At 39.4% G+C, this 21,119-nt stretch overlaps 1 protein-coding gene across 3 annotated transcripts in view; it reads left to right on the forward strand.

Annotated features, from left to right (window-relative positions):
* The first annotated feature begins 7,541 nt into the window (after positions 1-7,541).
* ptprz1a (protein tyrosine phosphatase receptor type Z1a) overlaps positions 7,542-21,119 on the forward strand; it is a 204,102-nt gene continuing 190,524 nt past the window's right edge. For 2 of the 3 annotated variants that reach the window (XM_022211189.2, XM_022211190.2), the window contains exon 1: positions 7,542-7,812. In XM_022211189.2, the coding sequence (XP_022066881.2) occupies positions 7,752-7,812 (61 nt within the window). In that variant the 5' untranslated portion in view covers positions 7,542-7,751. The remainder of the gene's footprint in view (positions 7,813-21,119) is intronic. The other variant, XM_022211191.2, reaches the window with a different exon arrangement.

The following is a 21,119-nucleotide window of genomic DNA, read 5'->3' on the forward strand; positions in this document are numbered from 1 at the left end:
AATGCAATAAAAGTTGCGATATTATAAAGTTATTGTGGTGATGAAATTGTGGGAGACAGTGGCATTTGCTAAAAAGTTGCATTTTTTCCAGCTTGTAGAACATGTTTCAACACTGTAATTGACAATATTTATTATGAAATTAATTATTTAATGTTCCAACCCATTTCCACAAAAGCTGACACACCATGGTGGGACATCAGCAGCCTGATACTGGTTTAATATGACGTGACCTAAATATGTAACGGGCGACGGGAATTGATGGGACTCAGAAACGCCCCCACAATTTAATCAGTTGTTCTTTGTGTCATTTCCGATACGTCCACAGTGGTAGATTTGTTGGAGGATCACAATCATGCGATCGTCACCAGGCCGCTGAGGAAGCGTTCACTTGTTGTCATGGTTACTATGCTGCTATCAGACGCCGTGCCGCTATGAATCCTTAACAAATTGGTGAATCCAAACTTTAAGTCGTATCATTGCCGAAGTCTAATCATTTGGTCCTTGTGTCATTTCTGACCGACCCTGAAAATTTCATTCAAATCCCAGAGGAAGGATTCACACACGCTGATTGTCACATAACTCTTTGGTGGAGTAATTAATCTAATTTACCTCATTCTTTCAGTGCTCTAACGGATCTGGATGCAACAGTTTCCATCATGGTGATTTGTCTGGTCTGTTGTCCGCTCATTTCAGTCGTTCTAATATGTTTCATGTTTTTAAAAAAAGTGTGTATCAATCGACGAATACTGTTTAACTCTGCTTTGGTGAAGAACATCAGTGAATTAATTGTTTATCACGGTCTTCAGCAGTAATTTTTGTTGGTAAATGAGAGACATTAGTATCACACATATCTGCATCTTTAAACCAGAAACAAGGAAGTGAATTTGGTGATGTACGTGCATTACGTTTGCCCTGGGAGCTGCTATGATTGGTGGAACTCACGGGAGGCGGGCCAAAATTGCGGGAAAGTTGCAGTGATTGGACAAAATTGCAAGGCCGTGCAAAATTTGCCGAGATTGGTTGATTTCGCGTGAACTCGTGCGATTGCAACATCGCGAATTCCTGGAGGGACTTAAAATTTATACTCACTGTCAGTTAATTTTTCACTGTAATGTAAAATCTCCAGGGAAACGACACAACCATGACTAGAAGTACTGTACATAGAACCAAAAATGTCTCTGTGCTGTCTGACACAGTTCTAATACAATAAATCATAGTAAGATAAACTAAAGTTCATTGTCTCTAAATATTTATGCCATCAAAATGTAGAATGGAGTGCACAGCATTTTTACAAGTTCCCACAAATATTACACATACTGGAAACAAATGATGACTCTTCATACTACAGATATTTAACTATTTACATTTTTAGAACTTCTAGAAACATTTTTCACACGACTCTACACATCAAGTTAGGAGAAATATGTCAACATGGTAGATGTATCTTCCTATATGTTGCTGACAATGTGTTTTTGGGCCTTACTGTATTTACACTATTGTTTCAGTGTGTTTTATTTCCATTTCAATTCCTCTATTTTGTTTCCATACTTATCTCCTCTGTGTAAACAGGCAGCAGTTCAGATGAAAAGTTGCTGAGTTTTTGTCATGTAACAGGCTACTCACCAATCAGTACAGGAATTTTAGCTTTTTACAGGATCTGATGGGAATGATTTATTTTTCCAGAATTTTTAAATGAAACATGTAAATTAAGAGCCCGATCTCACGAGGATTCGTGAAACTGTCACGTAAGTTTTAGTTTCGGTTTCGTGCGCACCAACACGATTTCGTCATGTTTTTCGTGCCGCTCACCACGAAATGCGCACCAATGTATTTTAAACGGCGGACTTTTCGTGCCACTCAGAACGTATTTCAAAAGAATGTGTATATTATATTTTTAATGTAAAACCGTGGCGAATCCAACGCTATATTTTGCATGACATCGTTCCTAAACATAACCCTAACCATAACCATAACCATAACCTAACCATAAGCCGGTGGTACACTTACCAATTTGCATAGGAATTTCAAGAATGTCCGGCGGCCGGCGGCCGCAAACGCGATCACACAAGCAGTATACGCCGATGGACAGCTTAGATCGTCATGAATCCGCCGGTATAAACCACTTTCAGATGTGATTACCACAGCGAAAAACATTTCGTGGTGAGCGGCACGAAAAACATGACGAAATCGTGTTGGTGCGCACGAAACCGAAACTAAAACTTACGTGACAGTTTCATGAATCCCCGTGAGACCGGGTTGAAATTAAAGTGGTTCTGTTGAAATGTCCTAATTTTAAACTTATATCTGGTATTTTTTTCTGATGGAACTGCTCAGTCACACATGATTTGTTCAAGGACAGTTGGACTTATGTGGCGATCAGTGTTGGTCTGTCTGTCTGTCTGTCAGCAACATTATTAAAAAACAGACCAACAGATTTAGATGAAACAGAAAGTTAGAAATGACACAAGGACCAGATACTTTGATTTTTGTAGTGATGCGGCTGATAGTCTGGATCCACAGATTTGATAAAGCTTTCTGTATCATTGTGAGATAGCGGCACAACATCACTGTAATTCTGACTACAAGTGAACGCTGTGTCAGCTGCCTGCTGACGATCACATGACTGCGATCCTACAACAAATCAATCGCTTTGGACCACAAATGTTTTAAAGATTTCATCTGTCGGAAATCATACGACTGAGCAGCCTTGGTGGAGTGCTGCCCTCTCTGATTGCTTTTCTTGTTTAAAATCTGATGATTCTTCCTGTCCCATTTTTACAGCCTCTGAGTATGACAAATGTGTCATTTTGGTGATTTTTTTTTTTTTTTAACAACAACATGCCTTTAAAACCACTGGTGGGTTTCAAGAGGGCTGAATTTTTTAGGTCATTAAGTATTTCTTTATCATTTTAAACTACTTACAAAATCCCACACTAATTTAATTAGATCTAATTATTATTATTGTGCAATTAAAATGTTCTCAAGAACTCTTTTAGTCAGCACACAGCATCAGTTGGTACTTGTGGTTTTAGGTGTGTCACCATCTGTGGTTGTTCACTATTTTGCCATGGCAACAGTAAAGACACACTATTTTCACCAGAATATTCCATCCAGTACATATGTAAATGTTGAGACAATGACTTTGTGCTTTTACAAAACACTGCTCTGAGTGACTGTACTGTTGTGAGTTTAGGGGAATTTTTTTACAGGGAATGGTAAAATATTACATCACTGAAACATATGTTCTTTTTTGGATAACCAAAATGGTCATCGTGGAAATCTTCCATCCAGTGTTTTAGATGTAGCAGACAAGATACGTCTAGCTCATGGATTTTGCATATTCTGCATCTGACAATCGAGATGAGAAGCCTGAAAATAGTGTGCATTTGGTGCCTGACAAGAGAATTTGTCTTTCATGAAAAATCAGCTTCAACCACCTTAAAATAAGCTGTCTGACTTCCTCAACTCTGTGTTTCTGCAGTGTACCCACTTGCCTAATTTCATAAGTACTTTATTTATTATGAACATTATGAACTACAAATTCATTGCAACATTAACTTGACTTCTCAGGTTATGCATTTTTGTTTGCTGTGTGATACTTCCTCACAGACTATGGCCCCACAACACACCTAACCCTGACAGACTATGAACAGATCACTACAGTGATTACGAAAAACATGTCTTGACAGAGTTAGTCTGGCACAACAAGATTAGCGTGCTCTCCTTTTTACACTGTAACTGCTGACAGTCAGGGTGGACTGAATCTCCCACAAAGTATCCACACTACAGATACAAAATCTTGCTTGAAAAACACCATCAGTCGAGATTCCATACTTCAGATCGCACCCTAGGAACTTAGAGCTGCAATATACACAGAATTCACTGCACTATGTGCCATTAAAAGTATCCTATCGGGAAAAGATTTGGTTGTGATATATTCAAGTATATTCAGAAATAGCCATTTAAAAATTAAATTAACCTTCAATCCATTAAAGAAATTGTGACACACTACTGTTCCAAAGTTTGGGGTCACTTACAAATGTCCTTTTTTTTTTTTAAGGAAAGCATTTTTTCAATGTAGATAACATTAAATTAACCAGAAATACAGTCTAGCCATTGTTAATGTGCTAAATGACTTTTCTAGCTGGAAATGGCTGGTTTTGAATGGAATATCTACATATGGGTTCAGAGGAGCATTGTTTTCCAATGCTACATTGTGTTAGCTATTGGCATTGAAAGGCTAATTGATGATTAGAAAACCTTTGACATCTGTTTGACCTGCTGCCATCCGGTCGACGGTACAGGTCACACAAAAGCAGAACAAGCAGACTCAGAAATAGCTTCTTCCCAAAAGCTATCACTGCAGTCAACAATCACAGAGCCTGACACTCACATTCCTTCGGCACCTGAAAGACTCATGCTGCTATTGCATATATGCCCTTGTGTAAATATATTTATTGTTCTTTTTAAACTGCACTGTTTATTGCTGTTTTTCTTGCTTTGACACCATATGGGAACTGGTATCCTAATCTTGTTGTACCCGGTACAATGACAATAAAGGCTATTCTATTCTATTCTATTCTATTCTATTCTATTCTATTCTATTCTTTGTGCAATTATGTTAGCACTTGAGTGAAAGTGGGAGTTTTCATGGAAAACATGAAATTGTCTGGGTGATTCCAAAATTTTAAACTATATATATATATATATATATATATATTTATGTATATATATATATATATATATATATACACACGTGGACAAAATTGTTGGTACCCCTCAGTTAAAGAAGGAAAAACCCACAATTCTCACTGAAATCACTTGAAACTCACAAAAGTAACAATAAATAAAAATTTATTGAAAATTAAATAATCAAAAACAGCCATTACTTTTGAATTGTTGATTAACATAACTATTTAAAAAAACAAACTAATGAAACAGGCCTGGACAAAAATGATGGTACCTCTATAAAAGATTGAAAACTATTTGACCAGAGTGACATGATTAACTCAGGTGTGTCATTTAATTGACATCACAGGTGTTTCCAAACTCATAATCAGTCAGTCTGCCTATTTAAAGGGAGACAAGTAGTCACCCTGCTGTTTGGTGAAAAGGTGTGTACCACACTGAACATGGACAACAGAAAGCGAAGGAGAGAATTGTCCCAGGACATCCGAAAAAAAATTATAGACAAACATCTTAAAGGTAAAGGCTATAAGACCATCTCTAAACAGCTTGAAGTTCCTGTGACAACAGTGGCTCATATTATTCAGAAGTTCAAGACCCACGGGACAGTAGCCAACCTCCCTGGACATGGCCGCAAGAGGAAAATTGATGACAAATTGAAGAGACGGATCGTTCGAATTGCATCCAAAGAGCCCAGAGCAACCTCCAAAGAAATTAAAGGTGAACTCCAAGGCCAAGGTACATCAGTGTCAGATCGCACCATTCGTCGTTGTTTGAGCCAAAGTGGACTTCATGGGAGACGACCAAGGAGGACACCACTGCTGAAAAAAACTCATAAAAAAGCCAGACTGGAATTTGCAAAAATGCATGTTGACAAGCCACAAAGCTTCTGGGAGAATGTCCTTTGGACAGATGAGACCAAACTGGAGCTTTTTGGTAAGGCACATCAACTCTATGTTCATAGACTCAAAAACCAAGCATACGAAGAAAAGAACACTGTCCCTACGGTGAAACATGGAGGAGGCTCAGTAATGTTTTGGGGCTGCTTTGCTGCATCTGGCACAGGGTGTCTTGAAAGTGTGCAAGGTACGATGAAATCTGAAGACTATCAAGGCATTCTGGAGAGAAATGTGCTGCCTCGTGTCAGAAAGCTTGGTCTCAGTCGCAGGTCATGGGTCTTCCAACAGGACAACGATCCAAAACACACAGCCAAAAACACCCAAGAATGGCTGAGAGAAAAGCGTTGGACTATTCTAAAGTGGCCTTCTATGAGCCCAGATCTGAATCCCATTGAACATATGTGGAAGGAGCTGAAACATGCCATTTGGAGAAGACACCCATCAAACCTGAGACAACTGGAGCTGTTTGCTCATGAGGAGTGGGCCAAAATACCTGTTGACAGCTGCAGAACGCTCATTGACAAATACAGAAATCGTTTAATTGCAGTGATTGCCTCAAAAGGTTGTGCAACAAAATATTAAGTTATGGGTACCATCATTTTTGTCCAGCCCTATTTCATTAGTTTGTTTTTTTAAATAATTATGTTAATCAACAATTCAAAAGTGATGGCTGATTTTGATTATTTAATTTTCAATAAATTTTTATTTATTGTTACTTTTGTGAGTTTCAAGTGATTTCAGTGAGAATTGTGGGTTTTTCCTTCTTTAACTGAGGGGTACCAACAATTTTGTCCACGTGTGTATACATATACATATATATATATATATATACTTTTGTGCTCATTTTTTCTATATGTGGGTTTTACGAGGTTAACAGTAAAACACATATCAGTATTGCTATCACTGATTCTATCCCAGGTTTTACTTGTATTTGGATAACAAGCAAATTTTGTGATGTTACCCATCCATATGTAACAAATGCAGGAGCCACTTATTCCACTTGATCAGTCAATCAGAAAGCAAAATGATTCAGAATGAAGTTTCATGTTTTCTCAGTAACCAGTCAGATGATAGATTTTATGCCTGAAGTGCACTTGTGTGTGTGGTTGTGGTACTGATCTGGGGGGTGAGGGGCCCTGAGAACAAACTGCACAACCCACCCCCACCACTATCCATTCCCACCCTCCAGATCTGGCTCTGCTAATAGTATTATTTCACCGCTCTTGCTGTTCTTGTCTCCCATCTTTCTCGTCTCATCCTCAGTACCAATGAAGCAGAGAGAGAAAACCAAAAAATATAACAAAGTAAAATAAAAATTAAGAGAAAGGGAAAAGAAATGAATCAGGAATAAAATAAGGATTTAAATTAGAAGAAAGAATTAGAATTGGGTGGAGAAGACAAAAAAACATGACTGGGAAAGAGATGCTGGGAAGAAAACAGGACATAGAATGAATGAGGGGAAGAAAGGAGGACAGATGGAAACAAGAAAAAGACAGAGGAGTGAATACAAGACACATTTAAGGTCAGTAGTCCAAATGCCCTGAGCAGAACCCCACCCAGATGGATAATGAGACAAGTTTGAAAATGTCTGATTGGGAAAAAGGAAAGTGAGCTGTGGGTTTATGCTCAGCCCCAAGTGTTTGGTCATTAGAGGATTTAATACATGTCAGAAATATGCATCATGAAACTGTAATATAAATTGAAAAATTAAAGATGATAAAATGTATTTGTGACGTGTTTGGAGAATGTAAACTTCATTCACATCAAAATAATATATCAGGGACTTTTGTGATGTGGTGCTAATTGTAACACTGACCTTCAGTTTATCCCTGTTTTATGATCAACTGCAACAAAAATAAGACGACAAAAGCATGCAGACTGTCAGCGTAAGTAACATCAGTAGTGGCTGCGTGGAGGAAGAGGGCCGGTGTCACGGCGGCTGTGGGCGGCGCAGCACTCCAGTCTGACGGCTGCTCTCCAGTCAGTCAGCAGCGGAGCGGGACCCAGGATCTATATCAGCCTACCAGCCAGAGCACCACCTGCAGCAAGCAGAGCCCAGCAACATGGAGCTGTGAGGACACGGGCCGATCGGGACCTGCTTCCCCTGGAAGAAATCACTATTTTATTTTACCTATTTACCGCATCTGTGAGCGTTTTTTCCACAACATGGAGACAACAGTGTGCTGGCTACTACTGGCTGCACACTTCATCTTCATCTGCCAACAAGGTAAGGAATGATGTAATTCATGATTTGTCCTCATGTGACACCGAAACCTTTAAATCTTCTAATATATGTTCACATTTTACCGAGATAGCGATGGGTTCAAGTTGCTGCGCAAACTTTAAAGTGACTGCCAAACCGCTTCAGGTGACCTGAGAAATGTGTGAAACAAACTGAGACCGTCCGTCCGCGTGTCGTCTGCGTATTTGTATGTGTGTTAGAATTACAACTGTCTTGCTGTGGTTTATTTCCAAATCCGACTCAAAACTGGGGTTGCTAACGCGTTGTGCGTCTTTGGAAACGAATCCAAAATGCAACTCCTCACAGATTTGTTCGTCTTGTGACAGAGACGTCCCTCGTGTTTTCTGTTGATAATCGCTCTCTACGTCTTTGGGATCGCAGATTAAAACGTTGTGAGGCACAGAGCGTCACATATGGGCTCCAGACCGGAGCTGTCATGCATGAAAAGAGAAGTTTGGACACGGTAGTGTGATTGGCTGATTGGGAGTGTCAGAGGCTCTGACAATAATAGCAGCAGTAATCCCAGAACGCTTTTCAGAAACAGATCTGTTTAACTATACACTCAGAAATCGAATATATATTATTTATGAGAATTTATAACACATTTTAAAATGAATGTAAACGTCAGTCAAAGTGCCAGCGTCCTGTTAGAATATGGAGATCTATCATCACAAAGAAATGTTATGCTGAGAATGTTACAGTGCTTCTACAGATTGTCTGTTGTCATATGCCATGTTGGGTAAAATCAGCTCACTCTGCCTTCCAGGTTTCAGTGAAGCCTGACTGTGGTGACTGTTCCAACCTGCCTAATTGCAAAAATGAATTGATGTAGGTTTTTAATAAAATAACACACAGCCAGAAGTCTTGATATTGCAAGACTTCACTCAACATATCTTTTTGTGCTAATAATCACACACTTCCATCTTGGCCAATCAGGAGTCTGTCAACATCATTTTCTATCCAAACTCTGTGTTTGACTTATTTACTGGTGCAAACCTGAGATGTACTGATGATAGGTAAGAAGTGATGTTTTACTGTTGCAATTATAACAATCGCCAAGTAGTTAATTTGCAGAAAATGTAATCTACTAATATGAAAAACCACCCCTTGTTTATGGGTTGTATTGTAAAACATTTAAAAGTTCTAGTTTTCTCTCTGATACTACTTATTTTCACTGTCTTAACCCTTTAAGACCTACCATTGTGCAAGTCTGATATATTCTTACATTTTTACATACTGTAGTGCAATTTTCTGGATTTTTTTTAAAATTTGTTTTACATCAACATAAGCCTTATATCCCAAATTTTAATACTATGACTTACACTACCGTTGAAAAGTTTGGACTCGCATAGAAAAGTCCTTATTTTTGAAAGAAAAACAGTCTTTTTTTTTCCCCAATGAAGATGACATTAAATGAATCAAAAATACAGTCTAGACATTGTTTATGTGGTAAATGACTATTCTAGCTGGATTCTGGCTGATTTTTAATGGAATATCTACATAGGAGTACAGAGGCCCATTTCCAGCAACCATCACTCCTGTGTTCTAATGCTACATTGTGTTAGCTAATGGTGCTGAAAAACTAATTGATGATTAGAAAACCCTTGTGCAATTATGTTAGCACATGAATAGTAGCGTGAGTTTTCATGGAAAACATGAAATTGCCTGGGTGAGCCCAAACTTTTGAACGGTAAAGTATGTCTTAACTACTACAATAAATTGTTTAAAATTGCAATAAACCAATAAAAAAAGAAGAAAGTTGTTTTTAGTTTTTTCACATATATTTCAAAATACAAAAATGGCATAGCGGTATTCCTCAAATTTCCAAGTGTAAAATAATATCCTTTGGAACCACAGGAAATTTAAATGAGTCTGTATATAACTTGCTTTTGGAGATATATTTTATTTTGTAACCTGTACAAAAAAAAAAACGAAAATAAATAACAGGCAAAAATTTGCAAAAAGACAACATTAACATCAAAACAAACTATTTTAAAGAGTGCAATCAAATTTCGAAGTGTGCCAGATACTTATGAACACACATATTTTATGTGCAAATCCATGGTCATCCATAAAAAGTGCCTTTGAAAACAAAAGAAAATCATTTTTACTGAGTTGAAACTTCAGAATTATGATGACCGCCTAGTACAAGTACGTCTTGAACAGCTACATTTCAACCGTAGTATTGCCCTCATAGAATAAGAACCCTGGGAGAAACTCAGTTTCTTCATCTGCAAGGAATCTGGAGAGTCCAACTGAAGTTGTGGAGAGACTTTTTCTAAAGTTCCTGTTCTTGTGTCTGTACTTTATGAAAATTTGCAAACTTTTGGGCAAACCTTGGGGTGTTTCCCAGCATTTAAAAAAAGATTTCACCATGCTGCAATATAAAAACATGGAGCTACATTTAAAACAGTAGAAGACTGAATTGTTTTTTTTTTTCTAAGAGCTATCTTTTTGGGCGTTTTATCCTTCGTGTAATGGGACAGCAGAGAGAGAACCCAAATGTGGGAGAGAGAGCAAGGGACTGACTTGCAGCAAACAGGAATCAAAGCACAGATTTCCTGCTCAGAGTGTATATGCCCATAGCACAACCAGTCACCTATCGTGATGACCAGAATTCTTATTTGTGCAGAGGAAGTCATGAGACAGTCAACAGCACATGAGAAAGGCTACCTTAAAATTTCTTCACGGATGGAGTCTGTGAATATGGAGAAAGTTTGTTCATATTTATATACTTAGCGTATTTAAATATGCCAATTTTATTGTCCTTCTTGCTGCCCCTTTCCCCCATCTCCCCCTCTCTTTCCCCTGCACTGTGTAGAAATTCAGCATGCACAAGCTCAAACATTCAGAGGACATGTTTTTGTGTCTCATTTTCATTGTCTACATGTGTTAAATCAAAAGTATGTGCTACTTGGGAGTAGTTGCTTTAAATTTGTTTAAAAGATTCTTTGATGGAAGTAGAGTAATGGAATTGCGTTTTTAGTGACTAATGTAGCTATGATGACCTCTCATCTTGCAAAGCCAGACCTGTCCCCACCACACTGTCACTGCTGAAGAATGGCCTGATTGAGCCTCATTTTAATTCTGCTACAGGGGGAAATCACTGTTATGCTCTTGTCTTTGCTCTTGTTCTGCACTGCTCCATGAATGTGTCTTTCCACACAGAAGTGGCAGGTGCAGTGATGAACTTTGAATGGACAACTTTTCACAGCCATTCAAAGTATTTTGTAATGCTCGCATCGGCTGATGGCTGTGGCTGGATTCATTTTGTTGTCTCCCCTCTACAAAACTTTTGTCGCTGTAAATGAAATGTAGAGGGAAGGCAGATATGTAGCCTGTTGTGTTTGGTCTAACATGCTAGTGTGCCAATGCAACATCCACTGGTTGTGATTGTTGTGTACAGAACCCTAGGGTTAGAGAAACACTTTGATTTTCATTTTACCCAACACAAATCATTCTAACTGTAACCATATGCTTCATTTGCCTAAACCTAACTGCTGATGATTGTCTGAGTGGAATATTGGGTTTGGTAGAGTGACTCATTGAAAACTGGAAGAGTACTCAGTGAGTGCAGTACCCTACCAAGGCTTTTCATTCCCCCATATGGCATTGTCAGAAATGCAGCATTTTTTTTTAAAGAAATACAGCATTTGTTTGTTAGTTATTGATGATCAGAAGTCACAGGAACATAGAATGTGGACATTTAACATAGATGTACCCACAAACAAAATGACCTTGCACTGAGCACAAGCGTGTGCATTGGAAGTGGACATTATGTCTAGATACTGAATCATGAAACTTAAATATGCAGCAGGCAGCAGGAATTGATGGGACTCAGAAACACCTCCATAATTTAATCAGTTGTTCCTTGTATCATTTCTGATGGATGAGTCTCGATAAGTTCACAGCGGTCGATTTATAGTAGGATCACAAAATCATGTGATTGTCAGCAGGGAGCTGACATAGTGTTCACTTGTGGCCATAGTTACAGTGATGCCATGACAGTACCAGAATGCATTGCAAGACACTTCACATAGACAGCTCAAAAAGCACTCAAAGAGTGCGGTACACCACCAAAGCTGCTAAGTCCTTGTATAAATTCTGACAGATGAAATCTTCAAAAAATTTGTGGTCTGTCGCGGTCGGTTTGTAGTAGGATCACAATCATGCAATCGTCAGCATGCAGCTGACAAAGTGTTCATTTGTAGTCATAATTACATTGATGTTATGCTTCTCGTGGTGATAAAGAAATCTTTAACAAATTTGTGGACCCAGACTACAAGCCGCATCACTGCCAAAATCTAATCATTTGTTCCGTTTGTCATTTCTTACTTTCCCTGAAAATTCCATCCAAATCCGATCATCACATTACTCTGTCATGTTTCTTGGCGGAGTAACAAGGAGACCACCAGTTTCATTTTAATAGCTGTTTTGGAGCATTCAGTTATATTGCCTGATTGTCCTCAGTCATAGGGGCGCAACTCTAGTTTATTTCCATTGTCATTTAATCTTTTGATTTTATTTTTTGGGAACTAATTAATTAGGTGTTTGGGTTGTTAATAGTCTGAAATTAATGAAAAGTTTCAATTAGTGTCTGTCAAAGCCCAACACCTCGCAGGGTAGCTCTTCTGTTAGCGATGTGTTTGGCAAATGGAGTATTTGTTAAAATAACAGTTTTTTATTGGGACTTTCTTTGAGTCTCCTCCTTTTGTTATTTTTTTTTACGGGTTCAGCGGCCCGCGGGCGGGCCATTTTGAAATCTGCATAAGCATTTTTCGAAATAGAACGACACTGCCAACTCGATGATAGAAACATTATACACCGATGGAAAGCTTAGATTCTCATGAATCCGCCGGTATAAACCACTTTCAGATGTGATTACCACAGCGGGTAATATAAACACATTTGTCCGACAAACAACGAATATCCATCCATCCGTTCTCTGTACACGGCTTCAACGTACACAGCGCGACTCACATTTGCGGGTTCATTATTACACACAGATGAAAATATTCCACAAAAAACGGCCATAATCCCGCCTTGGACATCCAGACGAAACAAGCCAGTAAAATATTTTGTCCAAAACATGTCTTGAAGTCGGTATATAATCCACGAATAGGTCGTTTTCGAGGAAATGCACCTCGCGATGCGCGTCCAATATTCCCTGTATTTCTTGTCATATTTTTATTTACAAATAAAATATTAGCGATTTTTTTTTTTTTTTTGTACTGAAAATGGCTGGAATTGACTGCAGCTTATAGGGCTACAAATATAATGTCTTTGGTTTTGGTGGGTTTCAGGTCACACAAAGGTGTTTTGTGGTAACAGACCCACACGTGTGTCCTGTGGGGTTAAAGAGCTTTAAGAAGTCAATGGAGATAAGGATTGGAGATAAGCTTGAACACTGGAAGGGTTTTCCAACTCTTATCCTTTGGTTTGCCCTCCCAGCCGTACGGTGCAGTTGCAGCGTGCTAGAGAGGACACTGATCTGCTTGGTTGAATCTTTTCGGGGGGTGAGACATGAAACAAAGATTAGGGGGTGAAGCTGGTCACAGCCAGTTTTAGCTGAAGAGATGTGAAACCTTTTGTGCCCAGGCCAGTGAGGCTGGATCTGTGCTGGATGGTACCTGCACTCTGGGCTCCCTTATGCCTCCTCCCTTTTCATTTGGGCTGTTTATAAACGCAGCTTTCATGAAATGTTCATTCACAAAAGAGGTGCCAACTCGCTGAGGAGGTAGTGCAGGAATGGTGGATAGTGGAAGAAAAGATGCACGAGGAGAAAACTCAGCACCATCTGTCCTCCCAAAAGATATTTGTGAATGGGTAGTGCCAGCCGTGCCCTGTGCTCTGTCTGGGCTCATGGAGTCTCTGGGCCTCTTGTTGTCTAACAGGGAGTCTGTTGACAGATGGCCGTCACAGTAAGGCAGTCTGTCAGTCAGATGCATGAAGGGGATCGGCTGTAGATGAGATGCCCATCACATGCACTGAGGATGACCACCTCCAGCTGTGCTAAATAGCAGGCTATTTATTTTCTGCCATTTATAAAAGATCATCTCATATTTTCTGGCTGGAAGCTATCTTCATGCACCTAAGGAGGTATAACACAATAAATTTGTTCATCCTGTTGATAATATTAATAAAAAAAGACCCATTTGTGTCCAAAATATTTTTACTTTTCCATTGTGCTTTTATTGCTGAAGTGGAGGAATATCTATAAATCCACAGTCCAACTGATGATACTAATGAAACCTGAAGATGCCATATTGGTGGATAGATACACTACCATTCAAAAGTTTGGGGTCAACCAAGCCATTTCAAGTTTTCCATGAAAACTCACACTTTTTTCATGTGCTTACATAAATGCACAAAGGTGTACGTAATAGTAACAGTAAATGTAATATTTCAGTTACTATTTGCATGTATTTTAGGTGCTTAACCACTAATATTCGACTGCATTTTGTTGAGCATCTATAGAAAATAACGTCATGGATTTAAAATCTTTGCTGAGACTATACCAAACACCACAGCACCAATGTGGGCACATTTTGGTTTTAAGTTAAATGAGAAAAAAAATAATATAAGGAGTTGATTTGTCATATTTTCAGCACAGTGATGGTAGTCGAAGGCAAAAATATCACTAATCTATAACTGATGGAGGCATACAATGAACAGGAAAAGGCAATTAAGTTGTTAATCACAATCGTTTGTATGTCAAATAATCATCAGCTAAAACTTAGTGTTTGTGGCAGCACTGCTTCAGGTCATGCTGTTGACATGGGCTTTTCAAAGCTTGTTGCTACCTTCTTTATTTCTTTTAGAAACCACCAATGACAATAAATTACCTTTGAATGTTGAAACTATAAGTAACAGAATGTTGGCCAGTATGCATGGCTTATTGGAAATCTGAAAGAAATGCAATATTTTTTGTCTGAGTGACATTACTGATGATGATATAGGTGGATATTGTATAGATCTGTTGGTGGTGTAATCTTGCAAGGACTGTAGAAGAAGAAAGTCTCATACTATTATGCTTGAATTAAAATTCTCATAACCGTGTATGATTATCAACAACTCAATTCTCAGTTTTTATTTGACTTATGACATGACTTATGACTTATGAAGGACCTGAAGCAGAAAGGCCATTCACAAAGTCCTTATCTTAATGAGTTGCTCTTTTTAAATGCTGAAAGTCTTGCTTTTGTTGACATCCAGTTCTCACTTCTCCTCTTACTGCTGAGTGAACTCCGGTGTGTGTCAGAACACCATGACATCACTGTTGGATGTGGTTACAGGTGCAACAAAGCACACATGGTCTCAGCCAACATCTCCTCTCACAGAACCTCAGTGTCCTGGCATTACACCAACTAAAGCTGGGAGCAAATTTGCTAATGGCCAATCTGCCAGTCTTAATCACAATATGGATGCCTAAATAGAGCTGGGAGATACAACTGAAAAAATGTATCACGAAATAATGTTTCAGTTTAGTACATATTAGTAATTACTATGAAATTTTAATGACCTGTTTTTATCAAGAAAAGCATTCAGAGAACACAATACTCCGCCAAGGCTGCTCGGTCGTATAATTTCCTATGGATGAAGTCTTTAAAAAATTTGTGGTCCATCGCGGTCGATTTGTAGTATGATCACAATCATGTGATCGTCAGCAGTCAGCTGATGTAGTGTTCACTTGTCATAGTTACAGTGACGCCATGCCGCTATCTCGCAATGAAATCTTTAAAAAATCTGTGGATCCTAACTATAAGCCGTATAACTGCCAAAATGCCTAATCAATTGTTTTTTGTGTCATTTCTGACCTTTCCTGGAAGTTTAATTCAAATCCAGTTTGTTTTTGACTAATGTTGCTAACAGACAGACAGACAAACCAACACCGATTGTCACATAACTAACAAGAAAAGCACTCATAGAGCACAGTACTCTGCCAAAGCTTCTCAGTTGTTGTATGATTTGCGACGGATAAGTCCGCAGTAGTGGATTGGTACTCGGATCGCAATCGTGATTGTCAGCCGGCAGCTGATGTAGCGTTCAGTTGTTGTGATAGTTGCAGTGATGCCGTGCCGCTATCTTGCAATGGTTCAGAAATCTTTAACAATTCCATGGATCCTGACTATAAGCTGCCAAAATCAAATCACTTAGTTCTTGTGTCATTTCTGACCTTCCCTGAAAATTTCATCCAAATCTATTAGTCCGTTTTTAAGTAATGTTGCAACAGACAGACAAACCAACAGCGACTGTCACATAACTCCGTCTTTATTACTCCGCCACGTTCCTTGGCAGAGAAATAAAGACTAGGAGAAGAAATGTTTCATTTGAATTGAACCACTTTATTGGTCAAGGTACACAGGTGACAATGTTAATGTTAAAGAACTGATTAAAAACATAAAATAAATCAATTTACCTATAATAAACAATAAAAAAAGAAATTCTCTAACCTTGATGCACATTAAATAATTAAAACAATTAAAACCCGAAGGTACATGGAGGGTAACCTGAGCAAGGCTGCCACACCATGCTGATATTCAGGTTCAGATTTGCTGGGTTGGACCAGGAATAACTGGATGTACATCCTGATATCAAGTCTGTCAGCCCTTAGAGTAATCTGCTGGCAGTGCGTCGATTGTAAGCTGGAAGTGGTTGCAGATTTGTGAATGTTTTTAGATCATGAAGCCAGTGTCTGCCTGCCACAGTCTCCATCAATGAAGGGCAATGGGTGTGGTTGGGAGCAACAAGAAGACCAGGCAGCCTCACACTAGTTCACCTCAGGAAACCTATACAGAAGCCATGTGGAGAGCTACAGAGGGCTTCACTATCATAGAATCTGACGGCTGTTTATGAGGAGGCATACTTGAAGTTTATTCATACAATTTAACTTTATGTTTTCCTTTGGAGTTTTCATGACATTTTTACAGCCATTGCTGAGGTATCTGCCACCAGTATACATCATGAGCACTTTATTGCCCAATTAAAAAATGTCAAATATTAAAACTTGTACTAAATTTACACTTTTTCTACACCTTATGTGAAAAATATGAAACATTTTTCTATAGTCCCCTCACTTGTTGAACAAAAGAAGCAGTAAATGTTGTCTAAGTCCAACAATTTTGTAAAGTGTCTAAAACGGTTATTTCCAATTAATTACTCCACCAAGTAACGCAGTGGAGTTATGTGACGATCGGCATTGGTTTATCAACAGATTTGGATGGAATTTTCAGGGAAAGTCAGAAATAACACAAGGACCAAGTGATTAGATTTGGCAGTGATGCAGCTTATATCTGGATCCACGGATTTGTTAAAGATTTATATATCATTGCAAGATAGCGGCACCGCATCACAGTAACTATGACTACAAGTAAACACTATGTCAGAGGCCGGCTGATAATCATATGACTGCAATCCTACTACAAATCTGCGGACTATGAATTGTGCAAAGATTTCATCTGTTGAAAATCACACAACTAAGCAGCCATGACGGAGTACAGCACTCTCTGAGTGCTTTTCTTATTTTCAGTAATTGACCATTCTCAGCACTCTTTAAACACAATGCACAGCAGCATGTTTATCCAGAAAGAAATACTGTATAAAAGCCCAATTAGATTTTGTTCATTCTCCGAAGAAAGACACAAACAGGACTATGTTCACCTCAGATGACCTCCTGTTTGTCTTTCTTTGTCTGTCTTTTCCTTTACATTCATGTCTTTATTTCTCCCACCTCCGCTTGCCCTGTCCTCTTCTTTCCATTTTATCTTTCCACCACTGTTCACAGCAGCTTCAACAAGGCAGACATCCCTCACTGCCCTACTAGTAGTCTGGGGAAAAAAAAGCAGCAGATTTCCAGTCGTGCCAGCAGGGGTATTTGATGACCAGATTAGTGGGTATTAGGCTCAACGGCGTTCACTCAGGCATACACAGGGGCCACTGGTTTGAATCCTCCCGAGTCGCCCCTCTTTTTCTTTCCACTGGCCCTCGGCTGAATGGAGGCCAGGTTTACGTGGGGAAACAAACAGCTGGGTCTTCCATGGAGGTCAGCCGAGGAGGCCAGTCCATCTCTTGCCACCTCTGCGGGCCTGGCCCGGTGAATTATGCTGTCAGAGGGGAGATTTGTTTTGTAACAGTAGGAAAGGGGGCAACTACAGAAAGAAGGGAGGTGCAAGGGGGTAGAATGTGGAGGGAGGGTAGGGTGCAGAGCAACATAGAAAAGAAGAGGGTGAGGGGTGGTTTCAAGAGGGGGAGGCATTTAAGCGTGACGCATGATGGCACTGCGATTTGTCCCAGTGGCCGCCGCGGCGGTGGTGTTAAGGAGGAGAGGACGCTGTCACACTCTGAAGCTGGAGCAGAAGTGTGGGAGCGCAGTTGATTAGGGTGGGGGTTCGGGGTGGGCAGAGACTCACACATTCCGTCTTCAGCACCTCGAGGTTGGAGGCCCTACAGAGTGATGGAGCGCAGGTTAAGCAGCACTCCTTCCTTCATTAGTCTTCGTTAACACCCCCAGCCTCATTACAGCCCTCAGCTCACTGTGTATGTCCCATCTCTGTTCTCAGGCCTCTTTTTGATTCTGTGCACTCTAAAAAAATATCCATCGTAACAGGTTCTTTGGTCTCAGGTTTGGCATTTTAAAACATTAAAGCTAATGTAGAAAAAGAAAAAAAAAGAAGTGTACTCAGTGTTTGAAAATGTATGTTTTTGTATTTGTGATTTAATTTATCTGAGTCGAATTGTTTTGGCATGAATGGCAAATGACCCAGGATCCATCAATTAATTCTTCCTATTTTTTTACTTCACCAAGAACACAGTGTAGTTATGTGGTGATTGGAATTGGTTTGTCTGTTTGTTTGTGTGTTAGCAACATTACTCAACGATGGACTAACGAATTTGCATGAAATTTTCCGAGAAAGTCAAAAATGACATGGACCCAGTGATTAAAATTTGGCAGTGATGCGGCCTATAGTTTTTATCCCCAGATTTGTTAAAGATTTCTGTATCATTGAGAGATAGCATCACTGTAACTATGACTACAAGTGAACACTATGTCAGCTGCCTGCTGACGATTGCATGATTGTGATCCTACTACAAATTGACCGCTGCGGACCACAAATTTTTTGAAGATTTCATCTGTCAGAATTCATACAACGACTGAGCAGCCTTGGTGGCGTGCCGTGCTCTCTGAGTGCTTCTCTTGTCTATGTGAAGTGTCTTGCAATGCATTCTGAAGGTGTCCTGTTGCATCTTGAGAGACTCTGTGTCATGTTGCATGCCCCCCGTTTGCATTATATTGGAATCGCAAAAGATTTAGCAACTGCACAGCTTATTTCTTGCCTCAGATGTTTTCAGAAATACTTTCTGCTGAACTCTTTTCGTAATAAAAGTGAGCCACCATGTTGGTCCAAATTGAAAGGAGCAGAGAGCCTCCAAGTGAAGCATTGTCAAATCACAGGCAGCCAGTGTTTGAGCGGCCGTAGAGGGTGAATCCTGTGTTGATTCCTGTTGGTGTCGATGTTGGGAAGTTGGAAAAAGTGTTCCTGTGGACAACATATTATTCACATGGTTGCAAGAGATTACCTATGTCATCCTGGTTACTTTCTGTTATCACTGATCTGATTAGATGATATGCAGCTTGTGGTGTAATTTGCCAGATCTGAACCATGGTTATGAAAGTGATTACAACTAATAACAACCAGTTATTGGGCTGATAACCCTGGATCTGCCATTAATGATTAGACTACAGACACTGTCACTCCTCACTGCCTCACAGTCTCCATTTGCCTTTGTTTCTGTATTTCACAGGTTTGTAGTCCGATCATCTTTGGGTATGGATGTGCTTAGGCTTGGTTTGTTTCGTTAATTTGGCCTGTAGTTGGAGATTGCTACAGTCAACTTGTCAAAGTTGGGGTAGGCTGTGTTTTTCGGCATCCCTGTGCAAAAATTGTATAGGAACCTAGACTTCTGCACCTCCTCTTGGTTCTGTTATTGTTGTGTTGTGTTGCAGGTGTTTTAACCCAAAACAGGTGAGATGGTATAAATAGCAACAAAGGTGACATTAAGATTTGGTGGTACTGTTGGTTCGACAGGAGTTTTACTCCACAGTGCAAGATTTGACTCCCAGGCGAGGCCACAAATGAATGTTGACTTTTAGCTTGATTGTCTTTCTGAAGTACATGTCTGTCAGGTTAGAACAAGGTGGGACAGAGAGCTGGAGGAGGGCTGTGTATCAAAACTTTTGTTTGTTTTTTGTTTGCCTTTTTAAAATTTCTGCCAACAGTAATCTTTGAACTATTCTGTGAACTATTGCACAGGTTTTCAAGCGCTCAATTACTGGATTTCCAGTGTACAATAATTACCATGGAAATACCAAAGCTCTAAAATTTATGTATGATTATTGCTCCACCAAGAAACACAACGAAGATATATCACAATCGCTGTTGGTTTGTCTATTTGTCTGTCTGTTCGCAACATTACTCAAAAACGGATTAACAGATTTGGATGAAATTTTCAGGGAAGGTCAGAAATGACCCAAGGACCAAGTGATTTGATTTTGGCAGTGATGTGGCTTCTAATTTGGATCCATGGATTTGTTCAAGATTTCTGTTTCATTGTGAGATAGCATCATGGTGTCACTCTAACTATGATGACAAGTGAACACTACGTCAGCTGTCTGCCGACAATCACGATTGCAATCCAACAACAAATCAACCACTGCGTGCCATAAATTTTTAAATAGAAATCATACAATGACTGAGCAGCCTTGGCGGAGTACTGCGCTCTCTGAGTGCTTTTTGTTGTTTTTATATACACTGTTTGGCTTCCCATAGACTTTCTCCCATTACAACTACACATCATCAAGACTGTGACACTTTGTTTTACCAAAGAACCAGACCATGGTACAGTCTGATAAAATAAAACTACTTTTCAGGATTTGTCGGATGGTCACTTGTTCAGCCTGTTAAACACTCTGTGTGATGTTTACACTGAGTGAAATGGTCAAATACAAGTTTTTTACTGCTGTATCATTCCACCAAATGGGAATCTTGCAGCTCTGCTCAAGAAGAGTTGTGGTTTAGTTTGATTTAGTAAAGAAGTACATTTTTTGCAGTGTATGTCCTCTGGGGCCAGATCTCTTTTTTCTGTCTTCTTTGACATTTCTTCAGTCCAGCTCCTTTTTCCCTTTTCTTTCCTCAGCTCTTAATCTCTCATTTTCTCTCCTCCTTTCACAACTTCTCGCTGCCGTTGCACATCTTCTGTCATCCCCGTTGTCCCACATTTCTTCCCTTTTACAG

Source organism: Acanthochromis polyacanthus, chromosome 8 (genome assembly GCF_021347895.1).
Source record: "Acanthochromis polyacanthus isolate Apoly-LR-REF ecotype Palm Island chromosome 8, KAUST_Apoly_ChrSc, whole genome shotgun sequence".
Lineage (NCBI taxonomy): Eukaryota > Metazoa > Chordata > Actinopteri > Pomacentridae > Acanthochromis > Acanthochromis polyacanthus.